The sequence below is a fragment of the Anarhichas minor genome, unplaced genomic scaffold (assembly GCF_050575085.1).
Source record: "Anarhichas minor isolate MPS153535 unplaced genomic scaffold, ASM5057508v1 ptg000041l, whole genome shotgun sequence".
NCBI lineage: Eukaryota > Metazoa > Chordata > Actinopteri > Perciformes > Anarhichadidae > Anarhichas > Anarhichas minor.
Genome location: NW_027466487.1, coordinates 4,611,026 through 4,623,206, shown reverse-complemented (window position 1 = coordinate 4,623,206; position 12,181 = coordinate 4,611,026). Strand labels below are relative to the sequence as shown.

Here is a 12,181-nt window from a genome sequence, read left to right as displayed (position 1 = left end):
GATTTGATCCGCGGTGCCGCGGTGCATGCTGGGCTGGAGGCGGACAGCTGTCTTCAGTTCGTGGAGGACCGACGTCAGTGTTTGTGCTGGTCCGGGGAAGATGGCGGAGGCTGCGGCTGTTCCACCGCATCGGTTTTTCTGTCACTGTTGTAAGGGAGAAGTGAACCCTAAACTCCCGGTAAGGCAGATGTATTTCTTTGTTTGCCTGTTGTACTCTCTTGTGCAAAATGTGCGGTTGACAAGTCAACCTTTTTCCCGAAATGCCGTTTGTTTCGCTTGCTCGCTACAGCTAAACACTAGCTAGCCAGTTAGCATTTAGCGGCGTTTGTTGTTGTTAACTCTCTAAATAAAACTCGTGACACTCCAAATGTGTTGTCAAAAAACAGGCAATCAAAAGCAGATATCCATATTTGTCAGGCTAGCATGTTTAAGACAGTTAAAGCACTGTGCTTGACGCCTCGCTTTGACAGCTTGTGGATGTTGTGTTTTGATCAGAATAACAGAAACAGCTGAGAGAAGAAGCTATGTTATTCTTGTTTTGTTGTATACACGGTATTAACATTAGCGGTCTGATATTAGGGTTCCTTTCGTTTCCAGGGTTGTTCCTGTTAAAAACACACTTGACAGGAGGAGTTGGGGGAATTTTCAGGAACATAAACACGTCGTTTTCAGTTTCAGTTATAAAGTGAAAAGTGAGAGTAGTGTAATGTCTAGACGCTGACATGGTCCACATGTTGACAGGCCTTTGCTAACCTCAGCATATATTACACATACATGTCCTATGTATTTGTTAGGGTTCTCTATTTACACCCAGTCGCCAGTTTATTAGGTACATCTAGCGTTAGCTCAAACTAATCCAGCACTAAACCCGAGGTTCATCAAGGTTATAATGGTTTAGTTTAAACTGTTTTAAAAAGGTGTTCAGTTCAATTTATTGGTTTATTTTGGAAGCTTCTGTTTTCAGTCTGACTTATGTGTTAAATTGACTAGAGCTGAAATTATTAGTTTATTAATAGATAAGGAGACAATATTGGTAACTTATTAATGATGTAAGTCATTAAGTAAAATGCAAACATGTTTCTAGTCTCAAATGTTAAGATGATAAGGTTTTCATAGTCTTTTAATTTTATGATAGTAAAATTCATATCTTTCGGTTTAAGTCTGTTAGTTGTACACAAGCTATTTTTCTATATCGTTATTACACTGACGAAATGATTTATCCATTAAAGGATCAAATAATTGGTATATTAACTGAATATGAAAGTAGGTGTTGACCAAATATGTAACATTTTAGCTGGGTCTATCTTGATTGATATAAATGAGGTGAACAAAAAGTACCTAATAAACGGGCATTGTCTCTGTGACAGTAACTCAGTCCTCCAGATTATCCTGCTGTCAGCTGAATCCATATTCATATGGTATGTTTGAGGGTAATTCCAGCCTGCCCCGTCATTGACTCTCAACTGATCTGCTTGTCTCAAGAACACTCAATCCTGTGGCATGTCGTCACTGAGCCAACTTTCTGCAACACCCACACACTACTACAGTATATCTCAAAGAGTCGTGGATCCATTTATGCAACATATGATAACCTGTCTATGAGCAAATGACACACACTCAACAGATTCGAGACATGACGATAGTTTTACATCCCCAAATGTTTGTAAACTACGCTAATACAGGATGTTATATCGTCATGTGAGCATGGTATTCTATTGTTCTCTGTTTTCAAACGCATTCAGTGAGCTCCAAATAGAACTGAGTTAAAATGTATAATATGTTTTTGACCTACTTTTTCCATCAACATAGTTTACATAAACATATCAGTCTAATCACTTCTTCTTCTGTATATTAAATGACCCGACTTCAGTCCTGTTCCCATAGTCGGGGATTCCCTCTCTTACACTAGGGAGACAACATATGATCCAGCTGTACAAGCTACCAGTTGTGTGTTTCACATTCTATTTTAGTGGCTTCTATAACACACACACATGTTACAGTTAGGTGTGGTTGGCAGACCAGCTCTACCTCTTGGGCTACATTCATAAAACAGCGTCATACAAATCTGATATTATTCTCGTGAAGACAAACTGATTAAGTTTTGTTTTGTTAATCAAACCGGTCTGCATAATGTCTTTACTCTGTTTTTATGACTTTCTAGGCATTAATATATCACAATTTGGCAAATACTATGGAGATATTTCTTTTTAAAAATCCATCTATGTTCATTTCTCGTGCACTACACCAGACATCACATGTGTACAAAAGCCTCAACCATGAATTTCTTGTTCTTTTAATAAATATTTTCTTGTAATTATTCCTTTGGATAACAAAATCATACAACTAGATCGTATCATCACAAATTGATTTTACTAAAGTAGAGCAGAAAAATTATGTAATAAATAATCAACATAGTCGCTCGACAGACAATGAATCCGCAACTACTTTGATAATCAATTATTCATTTCAATCATTTTTAAAACAGAAAAAGCAGCTTTTCTCTGCGTTTATAATCATTTATAATCTTTGGGTTGGGGACTGGTGAAAATGTCGTTAATTTATTTCAGGAGTATATCTGTCCGAGATGTGACTCAGGATTCATAGAGGAAGTAACAGAAGATTCCAGGTGAGACATTTATTATTTTAGGAATCTACCTCATTCTCACTGTTAGTCTGGAACAAAAGCAGCAACATGAGCTGTTTTCATCTTGCTATTAACAAGAAGCCAGATGTTGTGCTGTAGAAACGTGTAGGCGTATCATGCAGTTCTGTCCCAGGCTAGCACTAAACCTGAACATGTGTATAGGGTTCAGTGGACGTTGCTAATAAAGTGTATTTTGTCCCTTTGTGTGCGGTTTCCCTCAGTCTCCTAGAGGGTGTCGCTAACGGGATAGATGACGCAGCCACACAATTTGCAGAGGTAGAAGCTGACTTGACGGATTTCGGAGAGAATTGGGTGGGGAAGTGGGCAAAGAGAATTGATTGCAATCATTTATGTGTTTAATGAACTTGTACTTCTTCTTTCCCTGCCCGGTTCTTGACTGAACTTTCTGTTTTTATTCCTCTCTTTTCCCATTGTCCCTCCTGCTTTCCGATCCTTAATCCCACTTTCTGTCTGAAAATCTATTTCTTCGACCCCTTACCTGTCTCCTCCCACCATCCCTGTAGCTATGGCACCTGTTGTTACTGGAGCGGCCATTTACAGCAGACAACGACACACCTGACTCAGAACCTCGGCTCCCCGGAGGGCGCTTGGGGGGTCTCAGTGACCTGGGGGGTTTGGGAGGGGGACCAATCGGGGGGTCAGTCCCAGCAGGCCTAGGGGGACCTATGGGGGGTCTACTAGGAGCCGGGGATCACTGGGGACCAGGACGTCCCCCTCGCCTGCACAGCCAGAGGAGATACCGGTCCAGAGGCAGCAGTAGACCAGACCGCTCGCCTGCTGTTGAGGGGTGAGTAAAGTTCAGTCTTCCTTACCATCGTCTATAAACAACATTGCTATTTATGCTCTAATACTATATACTCTTGTTTTGGTGAGGACATTAACAGTTATGTATTTTCTCTCCGTTTCTCAGGATTGTACAACAGTTCCTCGCCGGCCTCTTTGCCAACTCTGGGGTCCCTGGCTCACCCCCCCTCTCATGGTAAGATGACATTACGGTAGCATCACAGTGCTAGCGTCACCGTGTCAGCGCTATTTCTTATCAACTTGTGGTGTCTGACTCTCTCAGGACAGGGATGCTGCACTCTAACCCGGGGGATTACGCCTGGGGACAGGGAGGGTTAGACGCCGTCATAACACAGGTAAACCAAACTTAATAGAACGTTTTTGTCCCGGTCACCTTTCAATTTCTCTGCAGTTTACTAATGTGTTTGCGTGTGTAGTTACTAGGTCAGTTGGAGAACACAGGACCTCCTCCAGCAGAGAAAGAGAAGATCTCTTCTCTCCCAACTGTCAATATCTCTCAGGAACAAGCAGGTCAGTAATTCCTTATTTTTTCATGTTTGCCTTTTTATCTTAAGTACAAATTGCAATATTGCTCTTGTTACGCGGCCCCAATAGCAATATTGCTCTTGTTACGCGGCCCCACAGGACATGACTGTACCTGTGGATGCAATAACTGTATTTAAACAATTATCCAAATGCACACCTTGGGTTGGACCAGCTGTTTGTGAATCTATTAAGTCTGTATGAAAAGGCACACTAACTAATGGCTTATATATGCATACAAAGGGACTACTAATAACAGAGCTGCCATCATGTGAATACATGTTTATTTGTTCAGAAGGCTGAGCAGCACTTAGATGCAGCTTCAAAAGGCTGCTGCTGCCAAGAGAAGCCGCTGAAACTGTCTGTTTAGAACGAAAAATCCATTAACCTTGAGTATCGATGTGTTCCATAAATTACTTTTAGATTTTTATTCTTGACTTCCTCTTCTATGTATACGGTCATATTTTACTACTTTGCTTTAACTGTGTGCAATAGCTGACTTCTTTGGAGAAATGACTCTCCATGTGTCTTAAGGAGTCAGGCCTTTACCCTTTTCCATAATTGTTTTTAGTAATTAGTAAAAACCATGCGTGGTACCGCTTTACTGCTAAAGAACTGATCTGTAGCAAGTCATTAAGTCACTGATGATTACCACTAGAAACCACAAGGGTATTGATAAAACATTTCTATCTCCACTCCTGTAGACTGCTGTATGGAATGTCCAGTGTGCAAAGAGGACTTCGCAGTGGGAGAGCCAGTCAGACAGCTACCCTGTAACCACTTCTTTCATTCAGACTGTATAGTACCATGGCTGGAAATGGTGAGTCATGACAAAGAGGGTTTAACAAACTCACAAAATAGATCTGACATGTGATACTGTATATGAGATATTCACAGCGCTCATGCATTAAGTATTAAGGCCTAAAGGTAATTTGAACAAATGCTTTGGCGGCTCAAAGTAAACAAGAAACATTGCTGCCCGGTGCAACCGAGTGGCTCATTTATGTGTTCATAATAGTTTTCGGACAACGGAGGTTAATTGCACAGGGGAATAAGCTGTGTGAGACAGGAAATACTTGTTAGTTAATTGGATCAGTTTATTTATTTAAATGGTAGACCAGACAGAAAGACCCTGGCAGCCTGAGGGGACTAAAATAATGAGTCAACTTCTGGAAAACTCCCGCCTAAAGCTAACGTTATCTATGTTCTGTTCTGTGGCCACTCAGCATGACACATGTCCAGTGTGTAGGAAGAGTTTGAATGGAGAAGACAGCAGCAGCCAGCCCCCATCAGAGTCCCCCACCCTCTCCATGGACCCCCGCACACAGGAGAGATGGTCCTTCTGAGACGCCCACCTGTCTCATCCCTCGGTTCTCCTCGCCTACATCCAACAACACACCGAGAAGACAAAGCGCTTATCACTTTCCTCTCTGTTGCCGTCTTAATCATCTCAGTCTGATATTTTTTGTACTTTCATTTTCTATTTTAACGCCTTTCTCCTCAACCTACCATACAGATACCCGTACAGACGTCTTAACAGTCAGTTGAGGTCTGGGAGATCTCTTCTTTTTTTTTTTTTTTTTTTGCCTCATAAAAACCAGCCTAGATTGATGATGATCAAGCCTATGTCTTCTCTACTTCCACCGCAAACGCCATCCGTCTTGAAATGCACTGCTGCAATACACTATTGTGGGGAAATTCCAGACTTTATATCACACCATGCCCTCTTTACTCATCAGAAAATTAGCTAAATCCTGCAACTGAGCCCTATACGGCAGATGGGAATACTGTAGGGGTTACCTTCGCTCGTTCAGCATTTACAGGGCCTGGACTCAACATGAACACCTATCGCCCTGCAATAAATGTTATGTTTATGAAGGGTATAATGATACATTTTTGTTGAGATGATCTTGATTGAACTCTTGTTATTTATTCTGGCGGTGTTTTATTGGATTGCATTGTAAAAGGTGGTCATGTTATTGTGTCCACTCTCTGTGGTGTACTTCAATAAACACATTTTTTTTTAGGAATCATGTTGAGTCGCTGCTGTTTCACGGCCCCAAATGGAAGCTGACATCGAATGAAAGCAAGTGATTCCTTACACCTTTCGGGGGGGAGAACATTGAATATACCAGTAAGGGAATACAATTGTCCCTTTATCCAGTCATTTAGATTAAAAATAGTCCTCCTGGTGTATATATATTAACAGATGGCATCCCTCTGTCGTTTGATTCCTCCGTTTATGACATTCACATTTTTTTATCACTTTTTTGATGTAAATAATTTTAGTCCAACTTATCGTTTGCAAAGGAAAAAAAATAAACATTGAGAATGTTGACACAAATGTGAAATTACCTGGTTATCAAACTGTATATTATATATATGAAAAAATGTCTATGATGTATTAATAAATTGACAAAAAAATGGTCGTAGTTGAATTTTCATTGTTCTCAATATTATATACGGTATATGTTCTCAAACCTGGGTGACTGCACCCAAAAATACTTAAAACGTGTATTTTCAAACAATTTACGCTTTATTTTAAAAATTAAATAGCAACAGAAGGCATTTACAATTTCTGTACATGATTTCTTGGTGATTGTGAGGACACTTGAAGCATCTTGTTAGCTGGAAATCAAGGCAGTAGTTCTGGCACAGGTCAGTCAGATGAACTGATACATTCAGGTTCCCAATAGGAATCGCTGCATTTTAGGCTTTTGAAGGAAAATCTAATGACGTTATTCATGTTTGAGGTTATTTTAAGTGACTACTGAATTACTAAAGCTGTGCAGAAAAGCACAGCAGATTATGAAAACGTGTGCGAGTGGCTTAATAGAGACAAGGCATTCAGAGTAATAGGTTTTCAACATGAAATGTGCATAAAACATTAGTAATGTGGTCGAGGTGTATGTGAACTTGTATTAATGATCAGTGTGTGTTCCAAGCCAGTGTGAGCAATGAATAAGCCGGTGCGGTGGAGGAGATGTAGCCCACAGCCAGATCCCCGACTTCAAACTGGATCACTGACGATGACCTACAAATGGGTCGCACAATTAATCGAAATTTTAACACAATCGTAATATGGCTTACTGAAATTTTCAAACCGCAGGAGGCACAATATTAGTTAAAGGAGTTGTATCATATTCTACAGACCTAAACGACATCTTTGTCTGGTACATATCTACGCAAACATCCCACCAAAATCATTCAAACGGGTTTAACGAAAATGATCATCCCCTCTAATATTACAAATCACAACGCAATTTCTATTTACGTAAAAATATAAAAAATAATTTACAAATTATATAAAAATAATGGCAATTACATATTTTTTTCAACATCGTTAAGCCCTACCTAAAAAACACAAGTACACGGTTTAGTATTATGAATTTCCTGTCATTTGCACATAAAAACATTTCACGTACCTGTTGAGTATGATGAGCACTACTGATCCATCTGGTCTGATAAAAGCAGAGTATTCCAGCTCTGTTTCCTGACTGGCGGACACGCCCACTCTCTGAGACCCTTCCCACAGGAACTTACTGTAGAAAAAGGAAGATCTCATTAGACCTTGTAACGATGGAACAGGTGAAAAATGCCATTCAGTGTGAAAAAGATCATGTGGGAGCCAGTTTAATACCTGAAGTGGGCCATGCTGTAGAAGTGTGGCTGCTTGTAGAAGACATCCCGCTTTGCATCCACTATAACAGGGCTGTCCACAAAGTTTTTAACCCAGTTTGGCCCACCAGTCTGGTCCAATGCCAGGTTCCAGTCAGTCCAACCCACAACATAATGATTTAAGTCCTGCCGTGGGGGAAAACACTTACAGTTCAGCATCTAGTCTGTGCTTTGTAACTTTGCACTAAGAGGTGTCGTTTTGTTCAGGACAGCATATCTACACAAACAAATCCCTCCTGATTCTCAAGATGTCTAGAGTCTGAATGCGGTCATGCAAAATAGATAGAACGGAGGGAGTCCAATTTCATTTGAGAGAGAGTGAAGAAAGAAGAAAGAAAACACCAGTTCCAGCATGTTTTGACGGCCTGCGGGTCATTTCTAAAGACTGTGTGCAGCAACTTGTAAACCTGAGGTGATTCAGCTTTCAGGAACAGCTCACAGCTTGTCAAATCTGTCACAGTGGATGTGACTGAACAAGCCTCATGCAACAGATAAGATGATCTTACCCCTATTATGTCATGTGCGTACTGTTCCGCTCTGTCCCAGCTACCCAGCTTCACCCCTTTGTCTAGTGGGCTCCAGCCAGAACAGGCCTCTGTGCCAAACAGGTAATACTCTGGGTAGAGATGATGGATGACTCCCAGGCTTATCTCTGCCGGGACGAGGCTGTCCATGTACCAGTGAACTGCCACGCCATGAATGAACCTTCCTGCATGAATGTCATTTAGGACCTGGAGGGAAAAGTTAAAAAATATTTTTTTTAAACACCTAAAATGCATGCAGGAAGAGGGCGACGTCCTCCCCTTTCAGGATATCTGCAGGTACTGAAAAAGTCATAAACACATTGCATTTAGTTTCTTCCTCATATGGAATTAAAGAGTATTTATTTCGTCTCTTGCCTGCTGAAGAAGGTAATGTCAGGTAAATATTATTTTATGTGATTGAGTGGATTGTGCACTACAGTAGCTCACTCTGGGCAAGTGTCAATTTTAGCAACAACATAAAGGAACGTAAATTCATTTTTAATTGGTTAATCCATCACTACGTTTTATGCTGCTCATTGGGTCCAGGCTGCAATAACGTTATTAATTATAACATTAAGAATTATTATTATATATTGCTGGTAAAAACTCAAAAGTGTAATATAATAATACATTATTAAATAGTGTTCTTTGTGTCAATAAACAGTATTAAAAAGTATTAAATTGAACCCTGCAGAAATCTATTTTTTTAAATCTTGTCCTTGACTCTTGTGGCATTAAACAACAAAACTAGAGCAGCAAAGATTAATCAATTAGTTGTCAACTATTAAATTAACTGCCAACTATTTTGATATTTGATTAGGTAGTTTGAACTATTTTTTAAGAAAAATTCAAATAAAAATTCTCTGATTCCAGCTGCTAGGTTCTCTTCTGCTCTATGACGGTAAACTGAACATCTTTGAGTTGTGGACAAAACAAGACATTTAAGAACTTCCTCCTGAGGCTGTGGGAAACTCTGATCATTTTTCAACGTTAGCATTTATCTCACCATATTAGAGATCAAACAACTGATTAATCGATAAAATATTCAACAATGAAAATGATCCTTAGTTGCAGCCCTGATAAACCACAAAACAAACCCCTTCTTCAGGTTGATTCCTATCTGATAGTTTTAGACTCTTTAATTCAAAATGAAAGAGTAAATAAAAGTCCTTTATTCCTGCAGCTGGACCCAACATCTTCGTTATTGTGATGAATGCATCTGAATTATGTCATATTAAGTTATCATGTTAAGATTTTTTAGTATTGTTTAATACATTTTCATTTCTTGCACTGATTTATGTTAAAAATCCAATTTTCTTTTGCCTGCAACTGCAGAGTCGCCCCAGGTAGAACAAAGTTTACCATGACTTTACCCACTATATCTCTCCGTCCTTGGACTCACCACTTTGGCCCAGTGAGGCAGCAGCAGGCGGTTGTCATCCAGGATAAGGACGTGTGTGCGTGGGTGTGAAGAAGCATGCAGAGCAGGGCCCAGGTCCAGAGCCACCCAGTCCCTCTGCTCCTCAGGAGTGAAGCCAAGAGCCTGGAAACTGCAGTTAGATACTTCTCAGTCTGTTGTGCAATTCATGATCCATGGTGATGGTTAATTATTTGTAATATAATGTGAGGAGAGACCTGTAGTTTGTCATCTGTCCTGCAGAGGGCTCATTCCCTGTCGTCAAAGCCCAGAAGGTCAAGTTATATTTAGCATATTCCTCAAGGAACCTGAGAGGAAAGAAAAAAAAAAAAAGCAACCATCAGAATAATTTCCCCTTGTCGAAAGCATTACCAACATGTGACTTTGCATTTAGGTTAAAGCCCCCCACATGGCACCTGATATAGTACTGAGCCCAGGTTTTGTGCTCCTTGCCCCCAGGCTGGCCCTTCAGGGAGCCCTTTCCTATGAGAGCACCGTTAGTTTTCATCCAGGCGGGGGCGCTCCAGGCGCTGGCCAGCAGAGACAGGGGGCGAGGAGAGAAGGCCTGAGCACGCTGCAGGAGGGGGATCTGATCAGAGGAAGAGGAGAGGTTAGAGCTATGGAGAGATGGACATGCGTTTTGTGAGAGGAGGAGGAGACGAGAGGGACCTTCATGTTGACGTCCTCGGGGGCCAGTGTGAAATTGTCCAGGTTGTAGTCTCCAGGTGTGTCAGCATATGTGTACAGACGGGTGGAGAAGTCACAGCTGGCCATGGGGACACGCACCACGCTGTAGCCGATACCTGCCAGAGACACAGCAATATAAATCAGATTTTTAAGAGAATTCATCTTTGTTTACTCTTTGCTTTGAACACATAACAAATATTAGCAGTTGATCCCAGAATATATCTATATATTTAATGCTATTGCGTTTTATATTTACAAATTTCTATTCTCCAAATTGATCATTATCATCCTTATATGTAGACGACGTGGATGGTGATGGTGATTCGGTTGACGTGGGAAACCTGCACATATAGACACCTCTCACAGAACGTGTGAAATGTATTTTCATTGTGTTGAAGCAGGACAACACTGGTTGCAAAGTGTTTTTACATGAAAAATAAAGAAACAAGAATAACAAATGCGTATCTTATCCCTGGAATTCATGGCCACGTTATGCTTTTCTGACCCGACACCCTACTGTTGCACACAGGAGATTCCTTTCACTGAGTGTACCTTCGGGGGAGAAGTACTGACGCAGCAGCTGGTCCTGTGCACCAGCAGAAAGAGCCAGGATGTTAATGGCCGCTGCGTCCGTCATTGCTCCACCGAACCCCCTGATCTTCTGGTACTTCTGGTAGGGGACGATCGTCAACCTGAGGCCTGAAAGGAGACACATAAAGAGATGAGACAGATGCTCCAACACCACAGACTGCTGCAGCTGAAGCCCACATCATCCCTCACCTGCACCGGTGCTGTTCACCTGGACCGGACCCCGGCCCGCCTTCAGTCTGCTGCCGGCCCTGCTGGTCAGGTAGGAGGAGTACTGGCCCAGTGGAGGCAAAGTGACTGACCCAACACTGTCACAGTAGGTTGAGTTACACTCACACACCACAGAGTCATGGCCAAAGTTTCTGGCAACACATGCATTGCTTCCTGGAATGGAGAAGAAGTCACAGCAACATTAATTTATGTCTGTACTGGTGAACAGAAGCTGTATGATTGCATGCAAGCGAGAGGATACAAAGCATTGGGACAACCTGTGCAGTGTTACCTGTAGAGAGGGTCACTTCCGCCGCGAGGAAAACTAGTGCCAAAAGCACAGATGATGGCGACAACAACGCCATTTTATCTAGAAACAAACATCTAAATTAGGTTAAAAGAGTTCAAATTCGATAAAGCACGGATTGAATCAGTGTCCCGGAAGCACTTCAAACTGTAAAACAAAAGTGAATAAAGACCCAGCTGCTGCGATCAGCTGATACACACACACACACACACGTTATTGTCATGTCATTCAGATCACTGAAGAGATGTCCTCACCTCAGAGGACGCAGACAGAAACTCTGTCATGTCCCGCGGGTTGATTTTAAAAATATTTAAAAATACACTCGGCCGTCACTTTAACCAATCTGCCATACCAGCGCTTCCTCTATCACCACCACTATGTTTAGGCGATCAAATGGACTGCTGCTCAGTCACGTGACCTTGTAAACTATCACGTGAACTGAAGACTGTGAACCGCCGCCAGGTGGCGCTTGGCCATAAAAGCAGGACGCAGACTGATAAGTGTCTCATTCAAGGTTTGTTTTGTTTTTAGACGCTTACAAAGCCTGTAACACGTCTTTTCAATATGTTTTAGTATTGTTTTTAAATGTATTTGTGCAAATTGTAATATCTGTGTCAAAATAAAACTACTTTTTTTGCACTTATTTTTTCTCCCACTTTACCCATCTCTATCACACAAAGACATTAACTAAGTGGCAGATAATACCTTTGCATTCCTAAATAATGCTTTTCAGATTCACATAGAGATTCATTCGATTCAAGACAGAACTACTTGCAATT

The 12,181-nt window shown here is 41.2% G+C and overlaps 2 protein-coding genes across 3 annotated transcripts; one reads left to right on the top strand and one right to left on the bottom strand.

The window, feature by feature from the left end:
- Nucleotides 1-2: 2 nt before the first annotated feature.
- Nucleotides 3-6,420, top strand: rnf115a (ring finger protein 115a). Of its 2 annotated transcripts, none has more exons than XM_076108818.1 (9): nucleotides 3-178; nucleotides 2,568-2,626; nucleotides 2,866-2,920; nucleotides 3,169-3,452; nucleotides 3,576-3,644; nucleotides 3,732-3,804; nucleotides 3,886-3,979; nucleotides 4,696-4,811; nucleotides 5,218-6,420. In XM_076108818.1, the coding sequence occupies exons 1-9, from the start codon at nucleotides 26-28 to the stop codon at nucleotides 5,335-5,337; spliced, it is 1,023 nt and encodes a 340-aa protein (XP_075964933.1). In that variant the 5' UTR covers nucleotides 3-25; the 3' UTR covers nucleotides 5,338-6,420. The 2 variants fall into 2 exon arrangements, with proteins under 2 accessions (XP_075964933.1, XP_075964931.1); XM_076108816.1 differs by having other exon boundaries at nucleotides 21-178; nucleotides 2,866-2,956.
- gba1 (glucosylceramidase beta 1) lies at nucleotides 5,895-11,815 on the bottom strand. The gene is made up of 12 exons (XM_076108815.1): nucleotides 11,657-11,815; nucleotides 11,388-11,465; nucleotides 11,078-11,269; nucleotides 10,850-10,996; nucleotides 10,280-10,413; nucleotides 10,027-10,199; nucleotides 9,829-9,918; nucleotides 9,596-9,743; nucleotides 8,176-8,400; nucleotides 7,632-7,795; nucleotides 7,417-7,533; nucleotides 5,895-7,025 (listed from the first exon to the last, which is right to left on the bottom strand). The coding sequence occupies exons 2-12, from the start codon at nucleotides 11,458-11,460 to the stop codon at nucleotides 6,920-6,922; spliced, it is 1,569 nt and encodes a 522-aa protein (XP_075964930.1). The 5' UTR covers nucleotides 11,461-11,465; nucleotides 11,657-11,815; the 3' UTR covers nucleotides 5,895-6,919.
- Nucleotides 11,816-12,181: the final 366 nt, after the last annotated feature.

What these genes read in the sequence shown, in the direction of transcription:
- rnf115a (XM_076108816.1), top strand. Translation starts at nt 26, where the DNA reads ATGCTGGGCTGGAGGCGGACAGCTGTCTTCAGTTCGTGGAGGACCGAC. An exon ending in AAGTGAACCCTAAACTCCCG is followed by an intron (nt 179 to 2,567) that starts GTAAGGCAGATG and finishes AATTTATTTCAG; the next exon opens with GAGTATATCTGTCCGAGATG. An exon ending in CGCTCGCCTGCTGTTGAGGG is followed by an intron (nt 3,453 to 3,575) that starts GTGAGTAAAGTT and finishes TCCGTTTCTCAG; the next exon opens with GATTGTACAACAGTTCCTCG.
- gba1 (XM_076108815.1), bottom strand. Translation starts at nt 11,460, where the DNA reads ATGGCGTTGTTGTCGCCATCATCTGTGCTTTTGGCACTAGTTTTCCTC. An exon ending in GGAAGTGACCCTCTCTACAG is followed by an intron (nt 11,270 to 11,387) that starts GTAACACTGCAC and finishes TCTCCATTCCAG; the next exon opens with GAAGCAATGCATGTGTTGCC. An exon ending in TGCCTCACTGGGCCAAAGTG is followed by an intron (nt 8,401 to 9,595) that starts GTGAGTCCAAGG and finishes TTTTCCCTCCAG; the next exon opens with GTCCTAAATGACATTCATGC.